Source organism: Emiliania huxleyi, assembly GCF_000372725.1.
Source record: "Emiliania huxleyi CCMP1516 unplaced genomic scaffold EMIHUscaffold_261, whole genome shotgun sequence".
NCBI lineage: Eukaryota > Haptophyta > Isochrysidales > Noelaerhabdaceae > Emiliania > Emiliania huxleyi.
Genome location: NW_005200081.1, coordinates 22,485 through 37,974, shown reverse-complemented (window position 1 = coordinate 37,974; position 15,490 = coordinate 22,485). Strand labels below are relative to the sequence as shown.

The following is a 15,490-nucleotide window of genomic DNA, read 5'->3' as shown; positions in this document are numbered from 1 at the left end:
TGGGTCACTGCCCCCCCCCCCCCCCCCCGCCCGCGAAAAAGAGGCGAATTCTTTTAGGGGCTCGTGGTGCCATGGTGAGACCGTGCAGCGGGAGGCAAGTCTGCGCTACTTTCACATTCAGGGCTCGTCCCTTCCCCGATCGCAGCGACTTGCTGTCTTTTCCCATCTTAATTCGCGTTCGTTCCTTTGGCTTTGCCGTCGCGTCAGCTCTCCCCCCGTCTCAAACTCGTCGTATCGGAGCAAGAAGCGCGTTAGGGGGTCGTCCTCCTGTAGCTCCCCTACTCTGATCGCGCTCGCCCCGTGTCCGTATCCCACAAACAGCTCGTAGCTTTCGTCCTGCCAGTTTATGTGTCTCTGGGGCGCCCCCTCTGGGAACAACGTCTCATCCGCCCCGAGGCTCCCCTCCTGTCGCTCCCTCTCCTGTCTCTCCATCATATTTTCCATCGCGTCCGCCGTGATCTTATTTTGCTCGGGTATCTCCTCCTCCCATGTCGCGTTCGTATCGAGGCCCGGGGTCCCCTCCAGCTTTATCACTCGATTGTCCCCGTCCTCTCTCGACCCCAGGTGCGTGCCGCTGTCTTGCGCCGGTTTCTTCCCTCCGAGGTAGAGCGTCCTGGCCTTAAAGAAAGAAAGAAAGAAAACATACAACCCAAGGGAGGGATGGGAGGACGGCGGGCACGCCGCCACCACACAGGGATTTTAAGGAGAGGAGTGTGATGCGCTAGCCGTCGCCCACCCTTGGGCGTCCGCCTCTTCCTATCTCTCTTCGCAGTCTCTCGCCGCTTCTCGCTGCAACCTTCATGCCACCTCGCGGCCGTCCCACTCTCGCCGTTCTCTCCCTTGTCACTTCCTCCTCTGTCGCGTCGTTCTCTTCTGCCTCGTCCTGCGGCGCCGCCGCGCGCCGGTCCCTTCTTCTCGCGGCTTCTTTCGCCTTTCGTCCTGGCCTTCCCCTCCACTCGCGACCCAAAAGACCTCGCGGGGCGAGAGTACATCTTCGCATGTCGAGGGTCGCGCCGCCGATGCCTGCCTCGTACCGCGACGGTCCGCGTATGTGTGCATGCCTCCTGACCGCCACGGTCACGGCCGCTGCGCTCCGGACAGGTTCGTTCGACGCGCTCGACCGTGATCTGGCTCGGCGGCCGCCGCTTTCTTTGGCGTCGAGCGCCCGGTGGTGAGCGCCTCTCACGGCCTTTCCAGCAGGCCGTTCGCTGCCCCGGCGCAGCCGCACCGACCCCCACGGCCCGCCGCACGCGCGCGGGCGCGGCTCGCGCACCTTTATCGAGGCTGGCACCGCCGTCGAGCACCGCGCTGCCACCGACAGCGCACCCGCGCGGCCGAGGCGCCCCTCGCCGGCGCGTGCGGCGAGACGGCGAGCGTGTCGGCGCGCCTTCCGGCCGCCGCACGGCGGACGGGCCGCCCGTCGAGCCGCGCGGCACCGAGCGAGCCCAGCGGACGCCCTCACCGCTCCGTCGGCGGGTCGTCAGTCTCTCTCCTCTCCTCCGCACGCCGCCGCCCGGCCGGCCGCGCGCGGCGAGGCGGCGCCGTGCGCCACGCGCTGTCGCTTCGCGCGGCGACAGTGCAGCGGCACATCAAGAGCCAGCATGACTCTCCATTGAACTTCTATGTGTCCCTGTCTCCGTCTGGTAGCCTCGTGACACAGCCTCAGCTGCTCTGCAGCGCACACACGTGGAGGGTGAACACGCTGGCAAGGACCGATGGCGAGCGCAAAAAGTCATCACAAGACACGCTACTCACTCGCTCGTGCACACACGACACGTGTGCTCTGGGAAGAGCGCGCAGATCGCGGGGTCGTGGCACGAGAGCACGCAGGTGCACCGCTTTGCGTGCGCTGCCACTCGCTGCTCGCGCAGCGCCGCGTCGCGATCAGCCGAGTCTGCGGCCTCAACCCGTGCAGCCCGCGCGGCGCGTGTGGCCCCAGAGAGGCCCCCACCCTTCTGTGCAGGCCACTCGCATCGACGTTCGGGTCCCGCCGGCTGAGCCGTGAAGGGGCAGCACAGGCACAATTAGGCACGAGGAGACCAGAGATAGCGCGATAGGGAGAGGGAGAGTAGGCATAGATGCCGCGAGCGGCCTGGGCTTTGGCGCCCGCCGCTGCGGACGATCACAGGTAGGACGGCGACCGCCTCCACTGTGAACCACTTTTGATGCCTAATCTCAAAGTATAGCCAGGGGGGATACCCGTAGCCCCCAAAGTGAACTGCCTGATCGACTCCCCGGCACACGGCGGAGGAGGAGGAAGACAGCACAACCCAGGGCGGGAAGAGCACACTGCTCAGGGTGGGACAAAACACCGACAGACGAGAGAAGAGGCCACAAAACAGACAAGCAGAATGGCAAGAGAGAGACGCTCTGCAGGCGAGCCCACGGGCCTCTTGGGCCCTCGCGTCTCTCTCTCTCGATTCGTTACACCGATTCGACCATCAATGCGGCGGGCCGATTTCGACCCATCACAAATGTGGGAAGCCATTAACCTCCCTTGGCTTCCCACACAAACCCCCCTTCATGGGGGGAGCAGCAAATGAGGTAGTCTCTGCGAAATCACTGTCCCAGTGAATTCGCCCTAGAGGCTTCCGTGTGGACTCGCAGCTCCGGCTGGATGTCGGCGACCTAAAGCTCGGCGGTCGTCGCTTCGCGCCGGCCGACTCCCTGGAGTGCATTCCCGTCGCGGAGCCTTTGATGTGCGCCGATGGGACTGTACACACCGCGATGCAGTGTCACCTTGTGACGGTGCCCTGGCAAAATCGTCCCGATTTCGATGCGCGATTTAGCTAAGTCCCAGAGCCGTTTACGCATGAGCGGGCCCCCTCACCAGCCTAGGGCTCGCGTTTCTGGCCCGAGGTGTCGCCGCTGCCTCCCGCGCCCTCCGGCGCCTGCTGCTACTGCCGGTCGGCCGGTCGGGTCCGCGCGACGGCTCCATCCTCGAGACGTAGCGGTCGCTGAGCGCTTTCTCGACCGCTACGTCTTCCAGTGCACCCACCCACCGCGACCCTCGAACCTGCGCTGCGCGGCGCAGTTGCTGCCGAGCGAGACGCCCCCGCCCGCGCAGGGGCGGCATCACCAGACGCTACCGCATGGCCGAGCAGCGAGCAGTGTGTGCCGCAGTGCCCGTCCGGGCCCTCTTGCAGCTGCCTCTATTGGGCGTAAACCGCGGATATAAGGGTCTATACGGAGGTGGGTGGCCTCTTAGAGGTATGGGAGCCGCTGGCACCGCGCTGGGCGCCGCGGATGCACGTACGAACGAACATTATGAAATCGGGACGATTTTGACCCAAAAATCACAAGGTGTAGAGTATGCGAGCGGAACTCGCGGTGTCTCTCGTGTCTGCGGTGACTCGGGGTGTCTGGGTCGTCTCACAAGCGCGACGCGAGAAGGACGGGAAAAGCGTGAAAGACGATCCACGCCGCTCTCGCGCCACGCCACCCGACGTGTTCAGCGACACTGGCGAAGGTCTGTAGACCCAGCTCGTGAGATGCGTGCTGGGCAACACCAATGTACGCTCGAGACAATACGACGCACAAAGACGGATCCGAAGAGAGCGCACGCTCGGAGCACCATCCGCGCGTGGCGCACGGCGCCGCCTCGCCGCGCGCGGCCGGCCGGGCGGCGGCGTGCGGAGGAGAGGAGAGAGACTGACGACCCGCCGACGGAGCGGTGAGGGCGTCCGCTGGGCTCGCTCGGCGCCGCGCGGCTCGACGGGCGGCCCGTCCGCCGTGCGGCGGCCGGAAGGCGCGCCGACACGCTCGCCGTCTCGCCGCACGCGCCGGCGAGGGGCGCCTCGGCCGCGCGGGTGCGCTGTCGGTGGCAGCGCGGTGCTCGACGGCGGTGCCAGCCTCGAGAAAGGAGCGGCGAGCCGCGCCTGCGCGCGTGCGGCGGGCCGTGGGGGTCGGTGCGGCTGCGCCGGGCTCTCGTGGGTGGCTGGGAAGCGCAGCAGGCGTGTGTAGTTGGTCCCGCTCTCGGGGCGGCTGGCGGGCGACTTTGAGCGAGCCGATGCTCCGCGACGCGGTTTCGCGACGCGATGCGCTCAGAGCATATGCTGCGGGACCTCTGTGGCTGGACGCGTACCGGAGGGGCGAAGGCCAGCGACGCGGGGCGGCGAAATGGGGGCGTACCCCCCATCTGCCACGGCGGGCCGGGGGTATGCAGTTTCGCTCGCCCCCCGAGGTCTCTTGGGTCGGAAACCGAGTGAATTCTCAAAATCAGAACGAAAAGCGGCGCGCGGTTTGGCCGAGGGGTTAGCGAAAGGCCGCGGCCCCTGAGGTTCCGCTCCCCACTTAGTACAGCTCACATGCCGCCCACGCCCACGCTGCCGAAGCCGAGGCATGCGTACCTGGCGCAAAAGCGCAAGGAGCACCAGCAAGCGGGCAAAGACGCTTCATCCAGCACCTACGACTACAATGTCATCGGTTCTGGCCCGGCGAGCGCGGGCTTTATCAACAAGCTCCTCAGCCTCAAGCGAGAGGCGCGCATGAACCTCCGCCGCCGTCGCCACCGCCATGTGTCGCCTGGCGGCCGTGCAGCAATCCCCTCCCGCCCCGCCTTGCAGGTCTCGGTGCTCTGGTTCGAGGAGGGAGAGCGAATCGGCAAGTATGGGCAAGGAATCGTCGGCTGGCCTGATGAGCTTCAGCCGCAAATAAGCAAGGGCAACATCCCTGACCACCGCTTCACCACTCGTAACTGGCTGCGCGCGCGCTCATGGAAGGGATTTGGAGGTGGCGACGCGATGAACTCTGGCGGTCCCAACTACCTCGGGCTCCAGCAGGATGACACCGTTCTGGAGCCCAATGTATGGGAGCTTCGCAACCAAAACATTATCGAGGGGAAGAGCTCGTTCGGGACCACCCCGCTCGGGGACCGCTTCATCGGCGCGTTCCAGGGCGCCGAGGGGTTCGTTGGCTACGAGATGCAGACGCCCCTCCCCACAGACGCGCCGGCCATCTCCATGGCCGGGAGCGGCTTCGTCGGCTACCCCAGCAGCATCTACCCGAGCAGCCAGCGGCGCAATTTCCTGGCGGATAGGCTCGCGCAGGAGTTCTCGGCCGGGCCGGGCCGCCGCTCCCTCCATCTTCGCACCAAGGTTGTGCGACTGCTGGTAGAGGAGGCGCCTGATGGAGGCAAGCGAGTGTCCGGCGTCGCCGTGCTGCCGCCGGGCGGGGGTGGCGAGGTGGTCTACCGCGCTCACTCCACCATCCTCTCCGCGGGCATCTTTGGCACCTTCTCCCTCCTCGTCGACTCTGGCATCGGGCCGCCCGAGGCGCTGGACACGCGCGGCATCTCTCCGAGCCGCCGCGTCATCGAGAACCCACACATCGGCAAGGAGGTGGGCGACGAGGTGATCGTGACGTGCCTCTTTGTGGCCGCCGAGGACCAGGGCGGGCCGCCGCCGCAGGGTCGCGTGGCACCCCTCGTCGGGGCTCGAGCCGGCGACCAGTTTTTGCGGCGGACGGCGCTCGTGGTCTGGGCCCGCGGGCTGCCCACCATCTTTGCGCTCATCACGCGCATGTGGCTCGTCTTCCGGCTCTTGCTCACGCCCTTTGCTCGGAACTGGTCCTACATCTCCGTCTCGCTCGACTCGCTAGACCCCGTCACCCGCAAGCCAACCATGGCGCTCAGGGCGACGAAGCATTCTGTCGAGGTTGACGACTCGCGGCTCGACTTCACCCCGGAGATGATGGGGTGGTACGAGAGCCAACTGCCGGCACTCAAAGAGTTCTTCCGCCTCAACAACGAGGCGCCGCAGAGCTGCTGGCGCCGGTGGCACCGCTTTTGGCTGAGGTTCCTGACTCCGCTCATTCACTCGTCCATTGGCCGCTGCGTTGGGATGCCGCCGGGCGTCACCGAGTGGAACCTCCACATCAAGCCTACAAAGAAGGAGCTGGGCACCTACAACCACTTTTACGGCGGCTGCCAGCCCGTTACCGTGCTGAACGACAAGTTTGAGCTCTACCTGCATCCGCCCGCGCTTGGCAAGACCGCGGAGGAGAACCGCTGCCGGCCCGCACTGGCAGGACTGCACATTGCCGACGCATCCGTGATCCCACAGCTCACGCCCGGAGCCCCCTCGGCGACGGTGATGGAGTGGGGCATGCGCGTCGCAGACAGGCTGTGTTTCGTGGAGGGGGTTTAGCACTTCCCACATTTGTGGGAACTCAGACACCTCAACCGCTGAGAGAGCTCGCAGACGAGCGAAAATTCCTAGGCGCTCGCAGACGAGCGCATCGACAAAACACGTTAGAGTTTTGTTCGTTAGAGTCGTTTGGTATTGCTAAAAATCTCTCTCTCTCTCTCTCAGATAAGTACAATCAGGCAGAGGACTGGGTGAGAATAGTTGGACCGCAGAGCGCGCAGTCAGCCGGCTCGCTCCAGGTTGACGCCTCGCAGGTCTTGCACCACATGCCGCTTCGTCTCGTCGCGCAGCCACGCAACCTCGGCGTGGCGCACAAAGCCGCGCCGCAGCAGCCGCGTTGCGATCGAGACGCCCACCACCAGTCCAAAGACGCACAGGGCGGCGGCGGCGAGGAGCACCAGAGGCCCGGCAAAGACGAAGCACTGGCAGTTCCGAGGCCACTGCACCTCAAAGTCGTCGGGGATCAGGCCGAGCGCCCAAGCGAGGATCGACGCCACTCCAAGCAGCGCACACAAAAGCAGCGCACCGGCGCCGAGCCACACGGACCACGGGCAAGCAGGGTTGTGCAGCGACAGCGACCCGCCGGTCGCCGCCGCGCTGTCGCCGTCTGGCGCATCGAGCCCGGCGCCCGGCAAAAGCAGCCTGGTCAGCTGCCGGGCAGTGGTGCTGTCGATGCCCAGGCCGGCGAGGCTGTCGGTGCCTCCTCGCTCCTCAACCTCGCGCGACAGCCACGCAGCGATCACGGAGCACAGCACAACTAGGCACGAGGCGATCGACGCGAGGAGAGCAATGTCTCGCGCTATCGTCAAGCGGTAGGCCAGCAGCTCAATCGGCTTGGCTTTGCGAGTGACCACCCGGTATCGAAACCTGCACGTCCCGCAGTGCGTAAAGGCGTTGCCGCGCCTTGTCGATCTCCAGGTGTCGAGGCACCGGCGGTGCACGAGGCGCGCAGAGCCAGAGCAGAGGCACGGCTGGATCATGCCGGTGCCGGCCTCGGTGTCCGGACACGAGCTGGGAAGCTCCTCGAAGCAGACACGACAGACGAGACCGCTCATACCTCAGCGGCGTGTTGCGGGAGGGAGGAAGGGGCAGCAGAGTTGAGGTGGCGAGAATTCTTTTTGTGTCGCCGTGTCCTGTTGCCTTGTCCGCTCGTGGCCTCGCAGAGCGCACGCAGGCTGGCGCATTTCCATTTGGACAAGTTGACATCGTCATCACGCAGCCAACGAAGATGCAAGAACCCCAAGTGCACCGATCCCAATCATCTGGCGGCCCGGTGGCCCGCTGGCTGGCTGGGCTGGGTGGGTGGGTGCGCTTCTTAGCTCCCCGGCCCTGGATGTGCGGCTACTGACTGCACTCCAAGTGCACCCGGTGACGCAGGGGCAGCTATTTCGGCCCAGGGCGCCTCTAAGCCTCTTCCACCTTCCGGGACGGTCTCACGGTCTCCGTTTGGGAGAGAGAGAGATGTGTGTCCGTTTGGGTAAAACACAAAGGAGAAATCGTCCGCGCGGGGAGTTGGGCTGTGACCCCTTGGCCTGTATCGCCCACCCTTGGGCGTCTGCCTCTTCCTATCTCGCTTCGCAGTCCCTTCCTCGTGCGGGCGCGCGCAGCGGGCCGGAGAGCCGAGAGTGTTGCAGACATGGTTGCGGAGCATTTGGAGTGCAGTTGGCGCAGCCACACACACACATCCTACTCTTTACTCACAAAGCCTACTCTGTGCGAGTGTGTCCACTGACACACACAGCTCTCGGGTCGCTGGGTCACTGCCCCCCCCCCCCCCGCCCGCAGGCGAAGGAGTGATGTCGCTTCCCCGTCTGTTGTGCCTCGCCGCCCGTCGCCGTGGGACGGCCCCCCTTCGCCCAGCGCCCCCTTCCCTCTCCTGCCTGCCGTCGACGACGACGACAGCGTCATGCGGTGTCCTGCTTGCGCGCCCAGAGAGTCGGGCACTCAGAGAAGGGGGGGGTCGTTGGTGAATCCACCCGTCGTTTTTACTTTGTTGTTGTATCGCGTTCGCGCATCGCGGTCCGTCGTGCGGCGGCGCGGTGGCGGGGCACGTCCGGGCCGACATCCCCTCAGCCGCCAGCCCCTCTCTCAGTCTCACACGCTACACGCACGACGCAGGACTCACACCTCACAGACGCGCACCGTCCGGGTCCGCGGTGCGCGGGGCCGAGCGTTTTTGATCTCTGGGTCAGTGGGCGCCCGCCCGCCGCCTCTGAGGGGGTCGGGCCCCCTAGACTGAAAACAAAAACAAAATGTAGAACCGACAAAAACAGCCTGCGAGAGCGGCGCTGCGCGCCGCCTACTTCGTGCGGCGGGTCGTGAGTGACCCCCACGACCACGGCATCCAAAAAAATGGAAAAGTAGACAATAGTCGGATGGGCACGAACCCGCGCAGCGCCGGCTTTGAGCCACGCGCCTCGATCTTCAGAGGCGCGTGCGCTGCCCCTTCCGGCAACGACGACGACATCGAGGGGATGTCTATTGTTGCGCGATGGCGTCATCCATTTCGTCAAGCCAGCTTCATCGTCGCCACCCTCGCCGCCGTCTCGCCTACGTCGCCGCCGTCGCTATCAGGCCCATTCATGATGCAGGCCCAGCCCACACCCCTGGCTCCTATGCCGACGTGTCCCGCGTGCTCCCCCGTCCGCCGATGTCTCTGCTGCCGCCCAGCGGAGCTCTGCAGCGGGCCCTCCTCGCCGCTTTCGCTGCCGCTGCATCGCTGTCGGCTCGTCATTTCTGTCTACAGTCATTGGGGGCTGCCATCGCTGTTCTCTCTCTCTCCCTGGGTCAGCTCCAACCTGCCGTGTCGGGACGTCACCCCCTCGGCTCCTCCCCCCCCCCTTCTCCGCTGTAACTGCTTGCTGCTGCTGCTCGCTTTGTCCCAGGAGCCAGGTGCTTGTGTCTAATCGTAGTGGGGGCCCTGGCCCCCCTCTGTTTTCTGTTTTCTGTTTTTCAAAACGCCCGCCCGCCCGCCACCCCGAGGTGGCTCGGCCCCCCACTGACCCAGAGATAAAAAAACGTCGGCCCGGACCGCGCCCCCCGGTCTCATAACGAAGTCATATTTCATCTCTCGACGTCTCGAGATCTCCCCCGCGGCCGCGCCGCTCATCAATAACAATATGTGGTTTGTCTTTGTCACGGCCGGTGTCACGGGACATGGCGGCTCATCCTCATGCATCTGCCATCTCCCGCCGCTCCCCCGCGCCCCGGTCTCGCTCTCCGCACCGCGGCGCGCGCGGCGCGACACCTATCCCGCTCTAGACACCCCGCTCTGGCGCACCGCGCCCCACGCCCACACGCACACCGCAGGGCCGCCAGTAGCCACAGCGCAGCTGCGCGGCACGACCACAGAGCAGAGGAGCAGGCGGCATGGCGGCTGAGGCTCGCTTGCTTGTTGCGGCTGAGGCGGCTTGCCCCTCTTGCGCTCTGCTCCCTTGCCGCGCCGCAGGGCTGGGCCTACTCCGCCGCGGCGTCGGGGAAGACGGAGGCGGGCGGCGGGGCGGACGCCGCCGCCTCGCGTGCCATGGTGTCCTCGCGCGCCTGGGTCTCGGGTCACCTCGGGTCATCTCGGACAATCTCAGGTCGCCTCGGCTCCTCTCTCGCGCGCCTTGAGCAGGTCGCGCGCGGGCTCGAGCAGTGTGTTGCCTGCCGCGAGGGGCCGAGATCAGGCCGAGATCAGGCCGAGATCACCAAAACAGAGACAGCAGCCGAGGTGCGGACGAGGTGCGGCGGCGTGAGTGCGAGAGGGGGGGAGAAGGGAGGGGGGGGGCATGCTGCCGGTCGGCTGTGGCGTGGCGAGCGACGGCGTCTCCCCGGCGAGGAAGCCTACGGCACGAACATGTCCCTCCGGCTCCTCTCGGCTCGTCTCGGCCGATTTCACTACGAATGAACGACTAACTAGAGGCGGGCCGAGGATGGCGGGCTTGAGCTGCTGATTAACTACGAATTCACTACGAATGAACCACTAACTAGAGGCGGGCCGAGGATGGCGGGCTTGAGCTGCTGATTAACTACGAATTCACTACGAATGAACCACTAACTAGAGGCGGGCCGAGGATGGCGGGCTTGAGCTGCTGGAAGAGCGGCGTGTTGATGAAGATCTGCTCACATCAGTGCGCCGTGAAGAGGGATTGAGTGTGCCGCTCTCCGGGTCCTCTCGGACGAGCTCGGCCCTCCGCCTCGATGGCAATGAGCGTGCCGATCCCAGCCCACGCCAGCCGAAACACAACCTTCTCCACCGGCGACTGCTCCTCCTCCTCCGGCAGCGAGTAGGCGGCCTTGCCGGCGTTGATCGGCGGCAGCTTGGACGCGGGAGGCGCCGCCGGAGGGGCCTGCGGGGGAGAGGCCGCGAGGTGGAGGGGGAGGGAGGGGAAGAGGAGAAGGGCGACGGACGGTCGAGGCGCTCTCGTGTGATCTCGTGTGATCTCGTGCGACCTCGAGCGATCTCGAGCGATCTCGGGTCCTCTCGCGTCCTCTGGCTCGCCTCGGGAGAAGGCGCGAGTCCAACCAGGCCACGGAGCCGCCGCACGACCTGTGGAGGCACGCTTCCGGAGGGTGAGTCACCTCCCGGGCCGGCCAATGTGTCTCGCCCGTGTCACTGTGTCTTGTCGTGGCCGTCCCTCTCCGTCTCGCGGGCGGCCTCTTCACAGCTTTCCGGCTCGAGGCCTGGCTGTTTGTCGCCTCTCTATCGATCCACGACGCGCTGAGCGTGCGTGCATGTGTGTGTGTGTGTGTGTGTGTGTGTGCGTGCGTGTGTGTGTGTGTCTGTGTGTGTGTGCGTGCGTGCGTGCGTGCGTGCGGGCGTGCGGGCGTGCGTGCGTGCATGTGTGTGCGTGTGCGTGTGCGCGCGCACCTCAGCGCGCGAATTTTCTTGGTCGCCCCCCGCGCCGGCAGTGGCGGACGGCGGCCTCACCGCCGGCCCTCTCAGCGCCGCCAGCTCGTCAAAGGACGGCAGCGCCACCAGCGGCTCATCGTCCACGCCAAACTCCGGCCGGCTCGGCTGGCGGGCCGGCGTGGCGGAAGAAGGTCGCGGCGCGACCGCCTCGGACGGGTCGACAAACTCCGCCATGACGAGGGGCACAGCCGGCATCCCAGACTCTGTCGTCGGCACTGGGACTGGTGACGCCGCCGCTGAAGGCGGTGTGGGTGGCGGCGGCGGCGGCAGTGGCGGCGGCGGTGAGAGAGGCGGCAGCGGCGACAGCGGCGACAGAGGCGGCAGCGGCGATAGAGGTGGCAGCGGCGTCAGAGGCGGCAGCGGCGTCAGAGGCGGCAGCGGCGTCAGAGGCGGTGGCGTCGGTGGCGCCGCCGCTGGTGGCCGAGCCGAGGACGGTTTCTTCTTGGCCTTGCGCTTTTTGGCGAGGAGCAGCGGCTGAGGCCTGGCGAGTGCGCCGGCGTAGCGAATGGGAGGGCGCGCGGGGAATTCGAAGGCTGCGGCAGGTAACGCCGAGAGCGCGAGGAGCAACGCGAGCTTCATGCCTTTTGGTTTGTTCACATAAACGCACAACTCCGGACCCAAGACGCACAAGCACAGACAGTCGAGATTTGTTCACAGCCTTGTTATTGAGAAGAAAATACCTCCCCTATGGCGCTTCACATGCCAGCGCAAAAGATTTTTGCTGAGTCTTCTAGGCCCCAAAAAGAATTTCCAACCCGCAGCCAGAAGGAATTTTTTTTCACAAACTTGGCGTAACACGGGCGCCGCACGCAGCGTTTGCGCGCAAGTCGGCAATGTGCTTACGTCCCAGAGTGCCATCTCTCACAACTCATCGTCAGCGAGTGAGCGGCGGAGAAAGCAACGCGGGCGGAGCAGCATCGAGCATCAAAAATGGCCGCTCCACGCTCGGCCCGCTCTCTCTCTGCCTTGCGGCCCGCTCTCTCTCCCACGATCCGGGCCCAGCAAGGAGGCTCTGAGTGCACGACCGACTGGGAATGCTCCCTGGGCGGCAGGTGCGTCAGCAGCGATGCTGCGCAGCATATGACACGGAGCAACCCCGCATCCGACGCCAGGCCGCGAGGCAGATGCGCATGCGACGCGTGGTTCACCGGTGGGGACTGCAGCCTCCTCAACCTCGAGCCAGCAGCTTCGCCTGAAAGCGCCGGGCTCCAGGTACCCGGCTACCACTCGTGGGGCGGGCGGTGCACCTACGATGGCGCGACGGGCAAGTATGTCGGCGCCTTTAGCATGATGGTCGGCGGTTGCTCTCTCAACCAGTGGCAGTGGGGGAGCGCGATTGTGGTTGCAGAGGCGGATGCACCCGAGGGTCCGTACTCCCTCATCGGTGAGCCGCCCTCCTCGCTCGCGCCCGAGGGCGCGGCGCTGCCGCCGTGGGCGCACAACGCCTTCCTCAGCTTCGACCCCGCCTCGGGGCGCCACTTGCTCTTCCACATCGGTGCGGAACACCGCCTCCCGGCAAATAAGTTTTGCAACCGCTCCGACCCACGCCGCTTCCGGCCGTCGGCGTGGGTGCCAGCGAACGCACGGCGGCAACTTGTGCAGCCGCGGCAACGCGGCGGCACCCTCGACTACCTCTCGGACCCAATCTTTGTCTCCTCAGCGCCGAGCCCAAGGGGCCCGTGGGAGGTGCCGGGCAGGCGGGTCGAGCTGAGCGGCCCCGCCGACTCGTGGGTGCGCCGCGTGTCCAACCCGGGTCCCTTCATCTTCCCGAACGGCACCGTCCTGCTCTACACCTCGGCGGACCCCTGCCCGCCCGGCTGGGGCCGCGCGCCGACGTGCATCGCCCTCTTCCGCGCGCCCTCGTGGGAGGGGCCGTACACACTGCTGAGCACCAGCGCGCCGCTTGTCCGGCCCGAGAGCGAGGACCCGTTCGTCTTTCGCGACCCGCGCGGAAGCTTTCACATGCTCACGAATGTCAACACGTTCCACCGCCGCTGCGATGCGGGCGCCGCGTGCGGCGGGCACGCGTGGAGCCTCGACGGCCTCACCTGGAGCGGGCAGGCGATTGGCGCCTTTGGCCCCACCGTGGAGCTCGCAAACGGCTCCTCCTTCACGAACGCGTACGCGGAGAGGCCGCTCGTCTACCAAGACGCTCTCGGCGCCCCCGTCGCGCTCTTTGTCGGGATGGGCCGCTCCGTCTACGCAGACTCGATCAGCTGGGCCTGGCGTTTCGCCGGGTCCCGGCCTCTCGCGCAGGGTGCGAGCCCAGCTCGAGCGTTGGCTCACAAACAAAACGAACGAAAAGGAAGGCAAGACGCACACAAATGGACGAAATGAGTGCGTGAGTGTTCGACTTGCTTTGGTATTACTAAAATATCTCTCCCAAAACAAACAACCCGGGGACCACAAGAGGCAGTGAGGTGAGGTGTATTGTATTTGGTGTCGTGTTGCGTGTGAGGAGCAGGACTGAGGAGCGCAACACCGGCGCACCACACAAGGCCGCCCGCAAAAGCGGGAGGCGTGGGGATCGACGGATAACCAGGGCGCAGGGGTGAGGGGACTGAAGATCCCGTTCCCTCTCTCACACCAACACATGTCCCTAAATCCCTCTCGTCTCAGAGTTCGCGAAACCGGTGCTATATCGTATCCGATTCATGCTACAGTAGGATGGCTACGTGTGATGGTTACAAATATTACGGGTCTGCACGCCGCCCGGCCGCGGCACCAGGTGCGGCGAGCGCCGAAGAGTCGCACCAGGCGTACGATATGAGCCAGCGTTCAAGCTGCGAAGCTCCGAGCCGCTGCCGCCCTGCGCCACTGCCACCTCGGCCGCTGCGGTCGCCACGCTGCGGTCTGCGATCGCACAGCCCTCGGGCAGCGGGTACGGCCGTTCGACAGGCAGCAGGCTTGAGGTGTCCTCGCCCGCCTCGAGAGCCGCGCCGACCGCGGCAAACGCGCTCGTCACGTCGGTGATTGCAGCGACGATGCCGTCGGCCACGGCGAGAAGGCGCGTCGCCTCGCCGCGCAAGCCCATCTGAAGCGAGCGTTGCGCCGGCAGCGGGTGCGTGAACGCGTGTCGGCCGGAGTCACCGCCGAGAGCACGCTCGGCGTCCCACTGCACGACGATGGCAGCTGAGGCACCGGAGTCGTCGCGGTCGCTGCGCTCGCCTTGCTGCGCACTCGCCAGCACGGCGTCGAGCAGCAGCTTGTCGAAGCTGGCACGGTGCAGATCGATCGCGAGCACGCGTGACTGGTTGGCGTCCTTGCGAGTCCAGCCACAGCGGTAGCCCATCCACACGAAAGACGGTTTGATCCATGTCATGCGACCCTCCTTCCACGGCGGCACGAACCTCTGGGCCTCGACAGCAGCCGATGCAATCGATGCGTTGTAGGCCTGGTAAACGCGGACGGTGTGCTCATCGTGCACGGCACGGATCTCACGCGTGCCGCCCACCACGTGCGCCTCGGCGAGGGCGACCTGCGACTCCAGCTCGAAGGCTTCCTTCACTTCCACCCCGTCCCCAGCCATCACGGAGGTCACTTTCTTTTTCCCTGTGTAGTGCCAGCAAGTGTGACAACGGCGCGCGAACACCAAAAAAGAATTTTCCGCGCCCGAACAGGTGTGGGTACTTCTTGCTTGAGCGGCACTCATGACAAGAGTTTTGGTATTGCTCGCGCACATCTCCCTCTCTTAACCCACCTGTAACATCACATAAAGGTATTGCTAAAAATCTCTCTCTCATGACGGGGTAGGTAGGGTAGGTCTGGGCCCTCCCGTCGGGGTTTTCCCTCTCTTCTGGAATTTTCAAAAAAGAAATTTTCCGCGGAAATCACGATGTCAACCCTCCCCAAATGGGTGATCTGATGCTTGTAGGGCTTGAGAGTGGCCTGCCATGTCACAAGAAAGGACTGTGGTTGCAGGAGAGTAAGTACCACCAACCATCACTCTAGTTGGTATGGTACCCCACCTGCACCGATCGTCTGATTTCTTTTTTAGTTTCCCATAAGTAAGGTAGGTAGGTAGGTAGGTAGGTAGGGGCAGGGCAGGATTTTTATTTTTTTCTTTCTTTTGCAGAATTTCATCATGAGTGAGTGCCGCTCAAGCAAGAAGTACCCACACCTGCCCCGAAGGCACAGACACAGCCATGATTGCCGGCGGCACTGGTGCGTGCAGCGCCGCGCTTCTCGAGCAGGAGAGACCTCCTTTGACACGAGAACTGACCGAGTATTGTTCGCTTGTCGGTCGACAGGTACGAGCCTCGCGGCGGAGCTCGCTGTGCTCACCGAGAAGCTGTTCTATGAGGACGGCTGCATGCGCTTCTCCTTTGGCTACATCGACAGCACGATGACGCGCGCCGACGCCCTCGCGGCCGCTGGCACCGTCATCCCGCCCGGCGGAGAGAAGTGCGTGCCGGTTCCGACGGCGTGGTCAATTGATGAGCCGCTCGAG

At 65.2% G+C, this 15,490-nt stretch overlaps 5 protein-coding genes across 5 annotated transcripts; 2 read left to right on the top strand and 3 right to left on the bottom strand.

The window, feature by feature from the left end:
• The first annotated feature begins 4,274 nt into the window (after window positions 1–4,274).
• EMIHUDRAFT_367484 (hypothetical protein) lies at window positions 4,275–6,286 on the top strand. The gene is made up of 2 exons (XM_005777333.1): window positions 4,275–4,481; window positions 4,566–6,286. Exons 1-2 carry the CDS (start codon window positions 4,308–4,310, stop codon window positions 6,144–6,146), a joined length of 1,755 nt encoding a protein of 584 aa, XP_005777390.1. The 5' UTR covers window positions 4,275–4,307; the 3' UTR covers window positions 6,147–6,286.
• Window positions 6,287–6,367: 81 nt separating this feature from the next.
• On the bottom strand, window positions 6,368–7,352 carry EMIHUDRAFT_238033 (hypothetical protein; the record flags this gene model as incomplete). The annotated part of the gene is made up of 2 exons (XM_005777332.1): window positions 6,368–7,049; window positions 7,204–7,352. The coding sequence occupies 2 exons, from the start codon at window positions 7,350–7,352 to the stop codon at window positions 6,368–6,370; spliced, it is 831 nt and encodes a 276-aa protein (XP_005777389.1).
• Window positions 7,353–9,602: 2,250 nt separating this feature from the next.
• On the bottom strand, window positions 9,603–11,619 carry EMIHUDRAFT_115679 (hypothetical protein; the record flags this gene model as incomplete). The annotated part of the gene is made up of 4 exons (XM_005777331.1): window positions 9,603–9,686; window positions 10,187–10,246; window positions 10,376–10,477; window positions 11,059–11,619. 4 exons carry the CDS (start codon window positions 11,617–11,619, stop codon window positions 9,603–9,605), a joined length of 807 nt encoding a protein of 268 aa, XP_005777388.1.
• Window positions 11,620–12,120: 501 nt separating this feature from the next.
• Window positions 12,121–13,377, top strand: EMIHUDRAFT_238031 (hypothetical protein; the record flags this gene model as incomplete). The annotated part of the gene is made up of 1 exon (XM_005777330.1): window positions 12,121–13,377. The coding sequence occupies one exon, from the start codon at window positions 12,121–12,123 to the stop codon at window positions 13,375–13,377; it is 1,257 nt and encodes a 418-aa protein (XP_005777387.1).
• A 544-nt stretch (window positions 13,378–13,921) lies between these two features.
• On the bottom strand, window positions 13,922–14,482 carry EMIHUDRAFT_46703 (hypothetical protein; the record flags this gene model as incomplete). The annotated part of the gene is made up of 1 exon (XM_005777329.1): window positions 13,922–14,482. A coding segment is annotated over one exon (561 nt), but the record flags the coding sequence as incomplete, so codon positions are not given.
• Window positions 14,483–15,490: the final 1,008 nt, after the last annotated feature.

What these genes read in the sequence shown, in the direction of transcription:
- EMIHUDRAFT_367484 (XM_005777333.1), top strand. Translation starts at nt 4,308, where the DNA reads ATGCCGCCCACGCCCACGCTGCCGAAGCCGAGGCATGCGTACCTGGCG. An exon ending in TCCTCAGCCTCAAGCGAGAG is followed by an intron (nt 4,482 to 4,565) that starts GCGCGCATGAAC and finishes CCCGCCTTGCAG; the next exon opens with GTCTCGGTGCTCTGGTTCGA.